We start from the raw sequence: 15,954 nt of genomic DNA, 5'->3' as shown, positions 1-15,954 counted from the left end.
CTGGGGTGAGGTGTGTGGGGGGAGCGCGGGCACGAGAAGGAGGAGGAGGAGGAGGAGGAGGAAGGCTGCCTTGGGCGGGCCGGCTCAGGGAGTGGATTCATACGGGCACGGTGCTGGCAAACACCATGCGGAGAGGTGGAGCTGCTTTAATGAGAAGATGCTTCTATGACTCAGGCCTCAAAGGGATTGGGACTTTATTATTTTATTTTTCCATAATAAATTATGCCCTGGGATGCCAGGTCCTGCCGGGTTTTTCTGGAAATACCAGACAAAAGCTGGTGTTGCTACCTGGCTTTTGATAGTTTCCCATGTATGGAAGCTAAAAGTTCCTGGTTCTTTCTCTGCTCTGCCGTGGCCTAGCCAGTCTCGGGAGAGGGGCTGACACCGCGGCACCATTACAACAGAAAAACCCCAGCTGGAGGTCTGCACTCCCTGCCCAGGTCCCGGAGAGCCTCCCTTGTGCGTCCACGACCACCCATCCTGGAGCCACGGGTGCTCACAGCGCTGCCGGGACACCCAGGGTGCCGCAGGTCTGGTGGGCACAGGAGCCCCCGGGAAGCGGGTGCAGGAGCTCGCGGGAAGCAGCGGGCTCGGCTCTCCCACACCCCAACCACCACACCCCAGCTGCAGGGAGGCTCCTGCCCGAGCCCCGCACCCGTCCATGGACAGCAGCCAGGCCTCCTTCACTTATCTCCATCACCGAAGCGCCCAGCCCTGGCTCTGGGCTGCACAGGGGAGTATCATTATGCCCACTTTATAGATTAGGAGTTATGCATCCCACACCAAATCCTCACCCTCTGCCATGTCTCACAGACCTGTTCTGGAGCTCTCTTTGTTAGATTTGGGCTGATCTTGGCCCTAATTCAGCTCAGAAACTCGCGGTGCAAAAATCCCCTGCACAACCGCCTGCCTGCCTGCGGACCAAGCCCGCTGCCAAGGTCATCGTTCCCCCCAGCAGCAGGAACGGTGGGTGACGCACTACAGCGGCGTGTTAGGGACACCGAACACACAGGGCACAGACCATTCTGATCTTCTCTCGCTGCTGAGAAAGATCCACTCATCACCGTGGTGATGCAAGCACGCAGAACCGCAGCGCAGAGGAAGGTGATGTCTTGAGAGAGCAACTTGGAGAACACGAAGTTCAGCACAACATCAACCCAGGGCACGTGAGTGACCGGGAGCGTGGAGGTGGACGAGTGTCTGGGGCAGATGTGCATGTGCAGGACAGGGTGACGGGGACGTAGGTGTTGGGTGTGGGGAACACCTCCAGAAACGCTCCGGCGGAGCTCAGTGTTTTTACTGATTTCACAAGACGCTCTGCTAAAATGTCACCTCTCCAAAGCAAAACATGTGCATGTAGGTGAATCATCATTTCACACCCCAAAACCAGGAATGGGTGGCAAAATTCTCTAGTGAGGCACCAAATCCTCAGGGGATTGCCATAAAGTGCACCCAGTGACTTCAGTCTTCCCATCCTTTTTTCTTGTATCTTGTTCTCTCCACCCCTTGCTCTCACTTGCCAACCTATACGGGTTGTTCAGCTTTTATTCTGAGCATGAAACTGCCTTAGGACTGGAAGCTTTAAGCAGTTTCCCAGCCTCCAGAAATTTTCTGGTTGTGTTTCTCCACGGCAGAGCAAACAATTGCTTCGGTACCTGGCCACCTCACCGAACTCCCAAACGCAATGAGAACTCAGAATTCTTTGGGAAATTTAAACAAGAACATATTTTACACAGGTGAAGTGCATGTTTTTGGTTCACCGTAACTATTTGTTCTCAAAAAGGCTTGACAAAACTGTTTTACTTTCTGGAATCACCACATGAGGAAAGATTGGAAGTCTCTTGAGAAAGAGGGGAGCAGGCTGGTGCCAGGTTAACACACTGGGAAGAGAAGTTAACAGCTGCACTCAGGCACTGAGAGCCCCTGGGATGGACAACAAGGGGGTCTACAGTTTGCGAGAGGGAAAAGCATCATCATCCCTCTCCAAAACACACTTGGCTGCACAGACAAAGCCTGTGCTTACGTGAAACAGCAGCCTGGCCCCACAACTGCGATGGGTGTTGCTGTGTGCCTAAGCAGCAAGCTCCATCCAGGGACCAGGAGCAAAAGCTGCACCAAAGAGAGGGAGAAGCCCCAGGGTACCGACCCCGCTCTGTGTCCCATCCGTCAGCCCGTGGATGGTCCCCATCGGAGCAGCTCCATGTAGCCCCTTCAGTAACTCACTTGTGGCCACAGTCTGAGCTTTGCCCACTCAGGGACTGTTCTGTCACCCCACCAGGTCCACCCTTCTGCAACACCATGGTGACCTGGCCCGGCCCTTGACCCACCTGTGTCCCTTTGGCTGAGCACTCTGCACCCTCCACGGCCCCAGCTCCCCAGCCTGGTCAAGCAGGAACGGGGATTAGAAGCTAGCAAGTTTTTCTTTCACTACCGATGTCTGCCTCCATTTCCCCTGCGACTGGAAACAGGGAGCAACAAGGTCCTGGTCCAAGGGGCTCTCAATCCTCAAAATGGATTTTACCTGTCTCTGAAAGCTGCCTCCATCTCTCACCCCCCCATTGCTTTGTCCCTAGGGAAATCAGTCTAAAAGGGGCTAATGGAACAATGTCCCTCTCTCTCCCCCCTCTCATTTTCTTTTTTTTTTTTTTTTTATTAGCATTTGTGGAATTTATTCCCAAACTCTCCTAATCTTTCGTACACAACCATTTGATTTGCATAACCCAGCCCCCTCTCATAAAAACTGGCTGCTAGTTTAATTAAAAAATGTAAATTTGCTGTCATCTCGGGGCCTGGTGAATTAGGACGACATCGGCATTTTTTATTGCTGAAGACGTCCAAACTGATCCAGTCCGCATTGAACCGGAGGGGAGGAGACGGTGCCGCGTGGGACTTTTGGCTGTAGGTTCTGCCCCTCCCCTGCTTCCAGCCAAGCTTCCTCTGCCCCCTTTGCTTTGCGAAGTGCAGCTGAGGACGAGGACATCGGTTCTCCCAAAGCCCAGCTGGACGGGCCAGCGTGGCCTCTGCGCTGTCAGCACTTTGGGAGCTGAGCCCTGGGTGGCACCTGAGCTCTCCAAACCCTGGGAACGGCCGCGTCTTCCAGCCCTGGGAGAGAGGGAAGGAGCCCAGGCGGAGGTGGGAGATGCAGCACAGGCAAAGGTTGTCTTCACCTCCCACAGGACTTTTCATTACTTTCCAGATACTTTCAACCAACTTTTCAGAGGGTAACCTAAATTGTAGGCTGTGCAGCAGCCTAGGGGTATGATTTGATGTCAAAGGGAGAGTCAAAGTGGCCACAAAAGGCTCTCGATGTGAGGGCAGCCGAGCGCTCTGGCAGCACAAGAATCGGGACAGACAAGGCTGCACAGGCAAGAGCTCTGAAATAAATTCCCAGCTCAGATAGTCCTTTCCGATAGGGGCAAAGAAGACTCAGAGTGGAAGCATAAAAAGTCCAGGAAAAGAGAAGGAGACACTTCTGGCAGCTACATATTAAATATTTGACCCCTTCCAGCCAAGGTATCTGCATCATCCACAGCAGGGTTCAATACATGCTGCCTCCCCTGCTCTCCGACACGGTGTTTCACAGCAGAAGGATGCTGTACACATCAGCAGACCCCACTCTGTCAGTAACACATCTAGTTTAGAAGGAACAGGACCCAGCAGACAGGGTGCAGGAGGGGAAACAGAAGTTTATTATTTCAGGGATCAATTTTCTGGTCTTTCTGTGAGTTATCGCTCTATAGCGCCAAACCAGTAGAAACATCCCTATGGACTTCAACCACCTTGCAGCACATTCTTCAAGTACTAGCTGGGCCCTGCTTAACACCCTGACAAGAAGGTTAATCCCTGCCTGGCTAAACCCTTCTCCCAAGGAAGAGTCTTCACCAAGTGGGCTGAAGCACTTCAGTGCTTTGTACCCAACAAGCATCTCATGGGACTACTGGAAAGAGACCTGAACACCCAAACGAACTGCCTGTGAACCTTCTGCAGACCATGAGCTCAGCACAGGAACGATACCAACCCTGACTGAGCCAACATCTCTCCAAAAATCTGTACTGTCAAAAAAAAAAGTTGGCACCAGCCCAGAGAAGGTGTTCCTATCCACTGGGTGTTTCAGACAACAACAGTGATTTGACAAAACGAAGTCGCAAAGAAGACCCTTTCAGTGGAAAATTAGGTGTTTCTCCACCCATTTACCACAGGTTTCTTGGTCCTCATTCTGAGATCAGTTCCTGTAATCTCATACCAAGGATAATTAGGCTGGGGAACAGTTTCCCAAAGGAAATGACAGGTGCCCAGTCACTCAAGATATTTACAACCAGACTAGCAGAAAAGTCACATGTAGGGAACATCTCGCCACGATCCTGGACAGACTCAGTCCATGAATTCTTTCTAGCCCTTAATCACGATGAACACTTCTGGCTCTAGAAGGTCCACGCAAGGACTGACTGTGCTGAGAAAGCCCTCGGCAAGAGCAGACTGTCAGACCCCACGTAGCGAGTCCCTCTGGGAAAGAAACCCCTCCAGAGCTGGCTGTGCCAGCTGGCAGCTCGTGCGAGCAGCCCTCGGGCTCTGCCTCTGGGGAGCCGCAGCCCCAGGGCTTGGAGAGAATTCAAGAGGCAGCGACTGAGGGAGATAAGCTGGCCCAAGCAGATAAGGGTTAGAGGTGGTGATTATGGGGCAGGTCTTTGCCCCGAGATCATGACAAGACGGGTTCACCCACACACAGACCGTAATGCTGACTTAAACAGATCTCCCAGATCCTCATTTCCATGGCTTACTGCGCCCAGGTTCCCATGCCCAGGCACCGAAACCCCCGGGTTACCCGGGTGCAGCGGCAGGAGGGCCAAGCACCCACCATGCTTCCGAGAAGGAGGGTCCCTGTTGAGGGGAAGGTGTTGGTTTCACGGTCCCTTTTTTGGGGAGCGGGGCGGGTGGGCGGGCAGGGGGCCGGGCGCGGGGGCCCATTGGCCAGCGGGCAGCGGTCCGGCCGGCAGGGGGCGCTGCCTCCCTGGGGCCCTGCCCGCCCCTGCAGATCCCATCTTTGCTCTGGAGATGGAGATCGGGGCTAAATCACTGTTTATTACTCTCTAAAGCATTTGCCCTCCTGCAGTTTCACCACATCCTTAACTCCTGGGCTGCCCACGCAGCCTCCCAGCTCCTTGATCTAGAAAGGAGGCAGCCGCACGCCCACGGCCGGACCCAAACAGAGCCGGCGCGTCGCGCTCGCAGGTGGAAGCGGTTCCTGAGCCGCTCGGTTCCTGATACCAATGATAGAAATAAATAAATAAATGAAATTAACGAGGACAAAATTATCCTCTCCATCAAAATATTGGAGTACATAGTTCAGGCCCAGTCAATCATCAACCAGTTTATTGCCATCTTACTGTTTATTAAAAAAAAAAACAACACACACGCACACATATGCTCCAGCAATAATTACGTGGACCATGGTGGATTGCCAGCACAGGCTTGTTTGGCCCATCGCTGCCATTTAGTTTTTACACGGGAAAGAATGGTTTACACCATTTTGGAGGAGGAGATGTGGTTGTGTTGGCTGGTATGGGGCCAAAGTGGTAGGGCCAGGTCCCAAAGAGGGAGGTAACATGGCCCAAGGGATTCCTACTGAACTCTAAATCTGCTCACTTTGTGAAATCTAAATGAAACCCTGCCCCGGACTGGCCCAGGGCTGGAAAACCCACCAGCACAGCGAGCCCCTGGCTGTGATCACACCCCAGGCTGACGGAGCCCTGTCCGCCAACACACCCAGCTGAGCCCAGGCACCCACCCAGCCCACCGCCCCGCCAGACCCTGCTCCCCGGCCCCATACCTGATCAAAAACCAGTGGACGTGCCACAAAAAGCTACAATCAAAAACACACCCAGCCCCAACACTGGGGCCTGTAATCTAAAACCAAAACATCACCCCAGTCTGGCCACATCTCCTCCCTGCGAAATGTGAAGGGGTGGGGGAGGTCTCATATACCTCACATGGAAGGACAAAAACAAACCCATCCCAGATATGCCCAGGTTGAAAAAAAAAAAAAAAATAGTCATTAAATGTAATAAGCAGCCTCTTCATCTGACACTGCCTTGTCCCAAATAAATTAAATTCCTTTTCATTTAGACAGCATAGGAACCTGACAGGCAACCTTTACCAACGAGACGCCAGAGCTCCGAAGGGGAACGAAATGAAAGAGAAAACAACCCACACAACTTACAACAAATATAAACGCAGAATCATTTCAAAACCCCCATAAACTTCCCCTCCGCATCCTCTCCCGGCCCCGCCGCCCGCCCGCCCGCCGCCCCGGCCCGCGGGGGCCGCGCTGCCGGGAAGGACCGGGCGGAGCGGAGCCCCCCGCTCACCTCGCCGCCCGCCTCGGCGGGACCGGGGAGAGCGGGGCCGGAGCGGCGGCAGGAGAGGAAGCCCAACTTCCGTAAAACAAGTGAAAGAAAAGTGAAAGAGCCTGCGAATCCCCGGCAGCACCTGGTGCCGCCCCCGCGCCCCGCTCGGCCCGGGAGCCCCTTGCGCCGCCCCGCACCCGCGCACCCGCCTCGGCCCCGGGAAAAGTTTCGGCGCAGCGGCGGCCCCGGGCACCGGGTCCCGGAGAAGCTGCCCGCAGCGCCCGGCCCCGCGGCGGCGGAGGGGCCGAGCGGCGCGGAGGGGCGGCCGGGGCCGGGAGCGCTCCGCTCCGCACCGCTCAGCGCGGGGGGCACCGGCAGCCGCACCGACCGGGGGCTCCGGCGAGCGAGGGGCCACGGGCAGGAAAAGGACAATTGTGCTGTACTTACCATAGTCGGAGAGACGAAAGCCGAATTCACTTAAATAATCAACTTTCATAATACTTAATTAATACCTAATTGCAGCTGATTGCTCCCGAATAACAAGTTGTTTAAAGCACTGATGTCATTGCCGTGCCGGTCCTCCCCGAGTCACTTTGGCAGCGGGGCCGGGGGCGGGCGCGGCCGCCGCGGGGGGCGGTGACTGGCAGCCGGCGGACACGCCCCCGCGCCGGGCCCGCCGCCGGGGGCAGGTGCGGGGCCGGGGCCGCAACGGGCCGGACCGGGGCGCGGCGGCGGGGTCACCTCGGGCGGCCCCGGCACCGGGCCCGGCTCGGAGAAGGAGCGCGGGGGAAGCCCCGCACTCGGGGCGCGGGCGGGCACGCTGGGCCGCCCTCCGGGACCGGCCCGGCCGAGGCGGCCGCGGTGCCCCCGCTCCCATCGCCGCCGGTTCCCGCCGCCAACTGCCCCGCGGGAGCGGGCGGGCGGCGCTGGCTCCGCCGGCGGGGAGCGCGGGACCCACGCGCGGCGGCGGGAGCCCCGGAGCAGGCGGGGAAGGAGCGGCCGGTGCGGGGCAAACCGCGGGGGGCTGCGGACGAGCTGTGCCGGTGCCCCGGGCAGCGGGCCCGGCAGGACCCTCGGGCAGGGGCAGGGCGGGCTGCTCCGGGCACAACCGCCCCACGCGTGTCCGGGCTCGGCCGTGCAATACAGGACAAGTCACCGGGGAGGGCTGGAGCCCGTGGAGGACCCGCCAAACGGGCCCGGGGTGGCCGGTGTCACAATCCTGGACGTTAAAGCATCTTGCCCAATGCCCCGCAGGAAGCCAGGGCTGCTCTGCCGCGGGGGCACTTGGCCCGCAGGAGGGGCGGTTTTTTTCTTTTGCAGTGAATTTCCTCATTTTTTGTTGCTTTATTTTTCTAAGTAGCAAAGAATGCGAGGGAGGTTCTAAGAGGCGTGTTGGGTAAACATAGATATAAGCCTCTTTCTTTAAAACAAACGAGCAGATTATTTACCTGATTAAATAGGTATTTTGAGCAGGTTGTAGGCTGTTTTTGTGAACACACCACATTTGGCTCCATTTGGCAGAACAGGGCTCTTCACCAGGGCTGGGGAGCAGCCCATGAACTCACCAGCTCTTAAATCCTTTTTATAAGCAGAATTTAATGTGCTTTTCAAAGGAGGCCAGCATCATTACCCCACTGCACAGGTGGGGAAACTGAGGCACTAGCAAGGGAAGTGACTCGCCAAAAGTGGCCGAACAGGTTAATCACAGGGCTGGAAGGAGCCCAGGTCTGTTTGGCTCCACGCACCAGGACACGCTGCACCCAGAGAGTGTCCGGAGCCCAAAGACCCAACAGTGCAACTGCGACTCATCATTTAACTAACCCGGCTCTCAGCAAGCGCTGCATTTGCATGTGTAAAATCCTACAGCAGCACACCGGGCCAGAGGGCAGGGAGAAGGAAGAGGAGAGGGGGAGTCATTTGTGAAAACCACAAGTATTCTGGCTTCTCCCGGAAAAAAATCTAAACAAAGTCTAGTGAAACGGAGCCACCCAGAGACCCTCCGGGGCAGGAAGCAGGGTGGGGACAGCGGTGTCAGGCAGGAGGCAAGCGTGCCCGGCCCGGCGGCTGCCCGGGCAGCAGCAGCCCAGCCAAGTAGCTCCATAACCAAGCCCTTGCATGGGGCGCCCCTTCCCACCTGGTGCAGTCAGGCTACTGCTTTGAGAGAGATGGGCAAACCATTATCAGCATCTCCCCGAATTCCCGGGCTGGTTTCTAACCACGTCATCAGCTCTGACCAGCACCGTCGGCCGGTGCTGCCTTTAAAATCCTGCCTGTCTGCGTTTCACTTGGCCTCAACACAGACACCAGCCCAAACAACATCAGCGACGATCCTCGTCAGAGCCTGTCTTGGTCCTTACACCACAGTCAGATGCTACAGCACCTGCCATGGAATATCCTACCCTGGGGATGCGATGGACAGCACCAGAAATGTTTGTGCTGCTTCATCTCTGGCTTTAAGTAGCTCAGTTTGCACTCAATGCTTTCTTTCAGGTGTGAGGACGCTGACGGGTCCCATAAGTTCACCGCACCTCACATCACCCAGATTTCTCCATTTTCACTTCTCCTATGAAACTAATATTTAAGCAGTGGGAGTTCTGCTCACTGCCGCTGTTCCCTGAGAGCAGCACCAGCTGCATTTCCGACTCCTCTCAAGGGAGAACACGCTCTAACACGGATGTGTCGCTGCACACACACAGCCACAAGGCCCCTCCAAACATACCTGTTCCTCTACATGCACCGAGCTGAGCACGTTCACACATCAGTATACAAATGTTCCCCACCCCTCCCATCCCAGCGTGCACACGCAACATGCATATGCACTCTAACAGAGAAAATGATACTCTGTGCTCACTCCCATTCAAATACACACATATCCGCACACCATGACACACTTGAACCCCCCCACACAACCCAAACACACCCAGAGCATCCCCTCCGCACACTTCCCACTGTCCCTCCCACTCCTCCCTGCAGGAACAACTTGCCAAGGTGTTTTTTCAGGTGAAGTCCACGCCCTGCAGCTGACGCAACGGAAAGGCCTGATTTCCTATCTCAGCAATCTCCAGTCACAGGATCAGGTTTTATTTCCCCATCCTCCCTCCTTTGCCTCTTACCCAAGAAAAGTTTGTTTTTTCTCAGGGGCTGTGGAGCCTTCTGCTCTTTTGGGGACCCCTGTGCCCCCGGCTAGGGTGGCATCTCCCCTTCTTCCCCCATCCCCCCAAGGTATGGGGATCCTCTCAGGGGCAAAGCCACCTCTGACCATGCCCTGGCAGAAGGCAGCTCCTGGACCACACTGGAGGGGAGGCAGCAGCCCTCACCCTGCTCTGAACTGTGCCCCGTGCCACGGCCAGAGCCACCACAGCCACCCCTGCCCTTTCACGGCAGGTGAAGAGATCTCTCCTTGTCCCTTCCCACCCTCCCAGGGGCGTCGGGAGCTCTCGGTAATTAATGTTTGCCAGGTGCTCAGAGATCCTCAGATGAAAAGTGCAATGGGAGGGGGAAGGATGATTAATTTATTATTATTATTACAGTTTAATGCTTTCCCCGCAGACAGTGTGCCAGGGCTGAGCAGGGGGTGAGTCATGCTGATATGTGGGACATCCCCCTCTGTGTGTCTCTTCTACCTTTGTTTTTTTATGCTTAGCCCATTTTCTTGGCAGTTTCTCCCTCCTTCGCTGGAGCTGACCCTGGGGCCTGGGGCCGTGCTCGGGATTCATGTGGGCTCAGGGCGCTGGCTCGCAGATTGCAGGTTGGAGATCTGGCAGCACTGCGCTCCTCCTCCTGCTTGGGGAGTCTATTAGGCAAATGCTCTTGCCCTATTTCTGTAATTTTGTTTGATTTCTGTTTCGTCAAGGGAGGCGCCCGGAGGCCTCGGGGCCTGGGCGGCAGGAGCAGACAATCCGTGCTTTCTTTCCCTTTCCTTCTCTTTCGCTCCTTCCTTCTCAATTCAGTTTCAATCACATTATTGGCACATGGCGCCCAGAAAACATTGCCAAAGCGGCTGTGCCGAGTCTCAGTGTGCCGGGTGGGGCTCTGCCGGGATCACTTCTGCCATTTACCATCCCTTGGCGTTACTCAAAACAGTTTGACACCAGCTCCCCACCATGTGGCTGCTGCTCTTCCAGACACTCCACAGCTTCCAGCATCTGCTGGAAGCCAAATGCTGCTCATCTCTTGACCAGTGCCCTGAAGGAATTACCGTACCAGGAGCGGGCCACACGGCACTGAACATACACTGCGCGTCCTCGTGCTCCACAGGGGCCCACAAGACTTAGGGGGAAGGAGTGGCAGGGGTTTGAATGCACTAACAATTAGTTACAATTTACTACAGCGATTAAAAGTGCAGCCTGGGGACTTCAGGGTGAGGACGCAAGGGGATAGTCCTACCCAAGCGCCATGTCCAGCAGGGAAGGTACCCGAGACTGAAGAGCAGGCGCTCCGCCTGCAAAACCAGCAAATGCCACCCTGAGCCAGCCCAGAGCTGCCCCCACGAAGCCCCCACGCCCCAGCTGGGCTCACCAGGCACTGGGGTGGCCTCTGGAGGCACCAGCAGATGGGGAAAGGCTTTCAAAATACAGCCCAGCAAGTGACAGAGATGGGCAGGCAGAGAGACAGGCCGGATTTTACAGGACTCGGATGCTGTGGGGTAGAGATGGTCTCCATAAATTCATTCTGAATTTGACCTGGCTTGGGCTGGAGCAAGAGGCAGAAAGGAGGGAAGGCAGAGGGAGCCGGGCACATCGTCCGCTCTGCTCTACCTGCCCCATCGCGGGTGGGGGCTGTGTCAGCCCCGCTTCTGTGCAGGGCACTGGGGTGGGTACAGAGGCATGTGGGTGACTGTCCTCGATGGATTAGGCAGGATGGACGCTCATTCGTTAGAAGTGACAGCAGGGGAGTGAGGGAAGATGATGGAGGAGGTAAGGAATGGGCAGCAGGAGCAGAGAAAGGAGACCCTGGGCTGCACGCAACGGGGACGCACTGCAACCCCTCCTCTGGGACGTGACAGCAGCATCACCACCACAGCAACAGGGAAGGACGCCAAAGCGTCCCCTTGCGCGTGAGACACAGCGCCAAGCATGGGCACAGGTGGCCGTGATGCAGCACGCGTGTATCTGCGTGGGCTGGCCCTGCTTGGGCGACGAGGCTGCCGAGCGTCGCTGGTGCGGACACCGGGGACACGCACCCGGCGACGCCGAGCAAGCCCACGGGCACCGGCACGGCGGGGACGTGTGTGCCCATGTACAAGGACACACGTGCGGTGCAGCGGCACAGGGACACCGCTGCGGAGAGGCAGCAAAGAGCCCGGGGAGCCCTGGCCGCGGGCCGGAGGGTGCGGGGAGCAGCGGCGGGCGGTAAGTGTGAGGCAGACGCAGCGATTGCATTACTGAAGGAGCCCGGGCTGGCAGTGCCGAGCTATCGTCCCCGTAATCCTGTTAGCCAGCAATCTCCATTCCGAAAGAGCTTCATTTCTTTGTGAATATTTGTAAACTAGATATCTAATGGAAAATTATAGGAAAATTATAGTGAAATTCATGACGAAGAAATCCGATTAGCCCTAATTCAATTATGCCATCTTAGCCCACACAGCACATTTCCCATTTTTTTCCCATAAATACCAATGCCAGGGGTCCGGGTAATCAAATAAAATTGAAAATCATCTTCCCATTAAATTCAATTAGCTGCAATTTCTAAAGCCTATCAGAGATTTTAATTACTAAATTATAAAATTCTCCAATGCTAAATTGAAACTAAAAAAATTGCACATCCTTGTATTTCAGAAGAAAAAAACCTAGCAGAAACCTTGAAAAATACCCTTCTCCTCCCATCAGCACCCACGTGAGCACGGGCCTGGGCAGGCTTCACCGGAGAGATCCTTGTGGAGGGACATGAGCCAGGCCTAGGGAAGAGGTGGCTGCCTCTGAGGGAAAGAGATTGGACATCAACTGAGATTAAAACCTAAAGTCCAGCCCTAATTACAGCTCGGGTTGAAAGAGGAAAGAGGAGAGGCTGGTGATCTCCGCGGTATTTTTGCTCCCTCTTCCCGCTCGAGCTCCCCGGTCCCAGCTGGTTCTTGGCCCCTCCGCGCTGCTCCGCTGGGAAGCCACCGTGCTCCTGGAGCCAGTGTCACTCTCGAGGAGCTGGAACGAGTTTTGCCTGCAAACGGGCTCTGCGAGGCCGTCCCTCGAGTCTCGCTGTGCCAAACCCAGGGCAGAAGAGCCGGTGATGCCCAGAGGGAAGCAGGAGGGCAGATGCTAGCTTTGTGCTTCTGATAAAGCTTCTTGAATAATAGCCATGCAAGCCCGGTCCTGACGCTGAATTAAGGGAAGCTGGAGCCCTCAGCAAACTGATTTAGCTTGAAGCGCTACTTCAGCGAGCACGTGGGATGCTCCAGAGGAGGGGGACGCGATCACCCTTCCCTGATAGCGCAGGGAACGCTCTGAGTTCACAGAGGCACCAGGCGGGCAAGCCCATCCCTAAACTGTTCTTTATTCAACAACCAAACCAAGCAGGCAAATGGGAAACCAAAAAAAGCCTGTGCCTACAGATGCTCTCTTCCAGCCCCGCTTCTCCGGGGACCGACATGGCACAGCAACCTGTCGAGGGGCAATTAACTGCGTGAACGAGCGGTGGGAGGAGAAGTGAAGCTCAGCTCAACGCTTACAATACCTGACCCTCCACAAGGCAGCAAGTGAGGATTTTCCGGCACCGTTTTTATGCCAGAGAGCACTTTTGCTTGGTACCCTACAGGGTTTATTCATGCACTAGCATAAACGAAGCCAGTTTCTAACGCATTTCACAGCTTTAACTAGCTGCTCAGGCTGCCCTGAACCAGGCCGATACTCGGTTTAATTTACCGGGCGCCCGAAAGTTGCCAGCAGGGAGTTGCCCGCAAACAGAACAACAACAAAAAAGTTAATGATCTGGGCTTTTTCTTTAATAAATAGGCAAACTGGCTGAGCCGGATTGTTGGCTGGGATTCGTCTCCCCTTTATCACCCTGGAGCTTCTGTGACACATTCTCCAAATCATCAGCATTTTGCAATTTGAGGTCGTTACCAAATACTATTTTTTTGCCAAGGAAGGGAGAAAAATAAATTAATAATTAAGAAGCCCAAGCAGGGAGAGGCTGCGGGTTGGATGGCGCTGCCACCTCCGCGGGGATTGCTCAGGCACCTGGCAGCCCGCCCAGCGCGCACCTCGGTCGCCGGCTCACCCTGGAATGTGGTGCTGGCACCCAAGTGTTCCTTGATTTTACTACGAATTAATCAAAGTCTCTTCTGCAAACGTCTAACACTAAATCACCACTGGCTGAGCTTCAAATGCAATTCCCCTGTTCCCGGGATTCGGCACAAGGAGATTACCAGCTCCAGGTGAAAAGCTGAAGGGGGTTTCCTCTCTGCGCATCTCCTGGTACTCCAAGGCATCAGCCTCTCCCAGCTGGAAGGAGAATAGATTTCCTGCAACTCTTCTCCCGCTCACAGCAGGTAACCGCACCAACGTTCAAGATCTGTTGGGATAAATCTGCGTGTGCTGCCTGACTAGATCGTACTTACACCAGAGAGGAATCTGACTTGACTGCGGGCTGATGCAGACGGCACAGGACTGTATTTGTAGCGTGTGTGCGCCTGCACCCCTATGTTCACATAGCTGTGGATACATCTACACACATGAGGGCATGCAGAGATGTGAACCCGCGAGACCCCATGTGGGTATGGCTGTCTGCATGTTGGTGCACATGTATGTGCACACATATGTGCACATGTATATGCACATGTATGTGCTCAGCTCCGTGGCACCGTGCGGGCAGGTGGCCACCCATGTGTACAGGACTGTACAGCCAGACATGGCGTGGCTGCCCACAGCCAGAGGCACACAGCCTTTCTCTGCGGGCGTTCTTGCCGTGTCAATGTGTGCATGCCTCATTTGTCGCCAAACTTGCAGCACCGAGCACCATCCTGGCCCCATCCGGCCCCCCAGAAGGCGATGGCACCAGCAGACGTCCCTGCACCGCTCTGCAGACATGGCGCTGCCCTGAGCCAGGGGCGAGCCGTATTCCCCTCTCCGCACTTTGCCTGTCTCAGAGTCCTCTCGTATTTTCAGTGCTCACTAGACCGTGAATTCACCTTCATACCAGTTACAGGGTTATTTAGCTTCTCCTGACGCCAATAACCACCAAACTTTCACTGGCAGCTCAGCTTTCTCCCAGGAGACATGCAGAGCTCCTCTCACCTGCCCACGGTGCCCCCACCCACGCACACCCACAGGGAGCACAGGGGACAGGTCCCCGAGCAGGACACGGTGCCTGGGGACACGGCTCATCCGCCAGCAACAGCCTCATCCCCACCCACATCTACACTGAGAAAAAGCAACAGAGCAGAAGAGTTAAAAACCAGATGGGGAGAGTGAAATAGAGGAGAGGGAGACAGAGAGAGAAAAAGGGTGATAAAGCAAAACCAGTACAACAGAGAAGGGAGTGCAGAGGGAGGCAGCGAGAGTGCAGAGACATGCTGTGGTTTTTTGCCCCTACACACCCCACAAAGGAACACCCTCCAGCACTTGACACTAACGTATCCTACAGCTCTCCCTGAAGTCTTAAGGATCAACTAGACAGTCCCTGTGCAGCCGCTGGACTGAGCTGTGTGTGGGCTGGGACACTGCCAAGGAGTAACGAGGACGATCTGCCCAGATGGGAAACACGGGGCTCCCCACCGTGGTGCCCGAAAGCCGTTGGAGTGCAGAAAACTCCAAACAAGAGGGTGAAACTTCCATGCAGGGCCATGCACAGGAAGGTCGGCAGCCTGTCCCTCTTACCGAACCTCTGTCACGAGGAAACCCTTTCTCTTTCCTTCGCTGGCCCGGAGCCACCTCTGGCGCTCACCCTCCCGCTGGCTCGGAGCCACCTCTGCCCATTCCCCCACTGCAGACCTGTAAGGCACCTTTTTGCCAGCTTTCCCCTCCACTGCCATAGCACCCGTCTCTTGGCATCGTGTTTTTGGCCCAAGGCCTCACTGCTCACCCCTGGCCACGTGGGTTTGCTCTCTGCTCTCTTGGGCTTTCCTGTTCCGACTGAACGTTTCTCAGCTGCAGCAAGTGCTGCAGTGACATTTCACTCGGAAACCAAGCGTGTGCTGGGGCCAGCGGCATCTCCAGGACCTGCCTCCTAGTCCCCAGGGCTGTGCACGGCCAGACACAGCTGACGAGGTGCACAAGCCACTGCACAACTTGGGGCACCTCTTGCAGCAATTCCATCCTTCCCACCCATCCCACCGTGGCCATCCCCACCTCCCGTCCTTCATGGCCCCTTGCAGCAGCTTGGCCCCCTATCCCAGGGGACAAAATCCCCCATCCTTCGGCCCAGGAATTTCATCCATTTGCTGCTGTAATGCAGAGCTCAAAGTGGTGCTTTGTTATCTTACCACCGCTGTGGTCCTGGGATAAAACTCAAACGTGACTCCTCTTCTCCACTGAGTGTGCGAGTGTGCAACCATCCATCCCCACAAGCACAGGGTGGGCACAGGTCCGGGCACATGGAATGGAATAGCACAGGCCTGGGAAGGGAGCTGGGGGGGACAGAGCTGCTCTTGTCCCTGAGGCAGCTGTAGCTGTCCTCA

The 15,954-nt window shown here is 55.9% G+C and overlaps 2 protein-coding genes across 9 annotated transcripts in view; one reads left to right on the top strand and one right to left on the bottom strand.

Annotated features, from left to right (window-relative positions):
- CASZ1 (castor zinc finger 1) overlaps positions 1-15,954 on the bottom strand; it is a 183,593-nt gene that overhangs the window by 75,908 nt on the left and 91,731 nt on the right. For 5 of the 8 annotated variants that reach the window (XM_065650273.1, XM_065650269.1, XM_065650277.1 and 2 more), the window contains exon 1: positions 6,792-6,933. The exons of the other annotated variants lie outside the window; for them this stretch is intronic. Coding sequence is in view for 4 of the 5 variants with exons in the window: in XM_065650269.1 (XP_065506341.1) it covers positions 6,792-6,840 (49 nt within the window). In the remaining variant the exon portion in view is untranslated. Of the gene's footprint in view, positions 1-6,791; positions 6,934-15,954 lie in introns of those variants that run through there. 8 annotated transcript variants of the gene reach the window in all.
- The window catches only part of UBIAD1 (UbiA prenyltransferase domain containing 1), a 326,949-nt gene continuing 311,066 nt past the window's right edge, over positions 72-15,954 (top strand). Inside the window, exon 1 of the mRNA XM_065650282.1 lies at positions 72-82. The gene's annotated coding sequence lies outside the window, so the exon portion shown is untranslated. The remainder of the gene's footprint in view (positions 83-15,954) is intronic.

Source organism: Caloenas nicobarica, chromosome 22, assembly GCF_036013445.1.
Source record: "Caloenas nicobarica isolate bCalNic1 chromosome 22, bCalNic1.hap1, whole genome shotgun sequence".
Lineage (NCBI taxonomy): Eukaryota > Metazoa > Chordata > Aves > Columbiformes > Columbidae > Caloenas > Caloenas nicobarica.
This window is presented reverse-complemented; position numbering and strand designations above follow the sequence as displayed.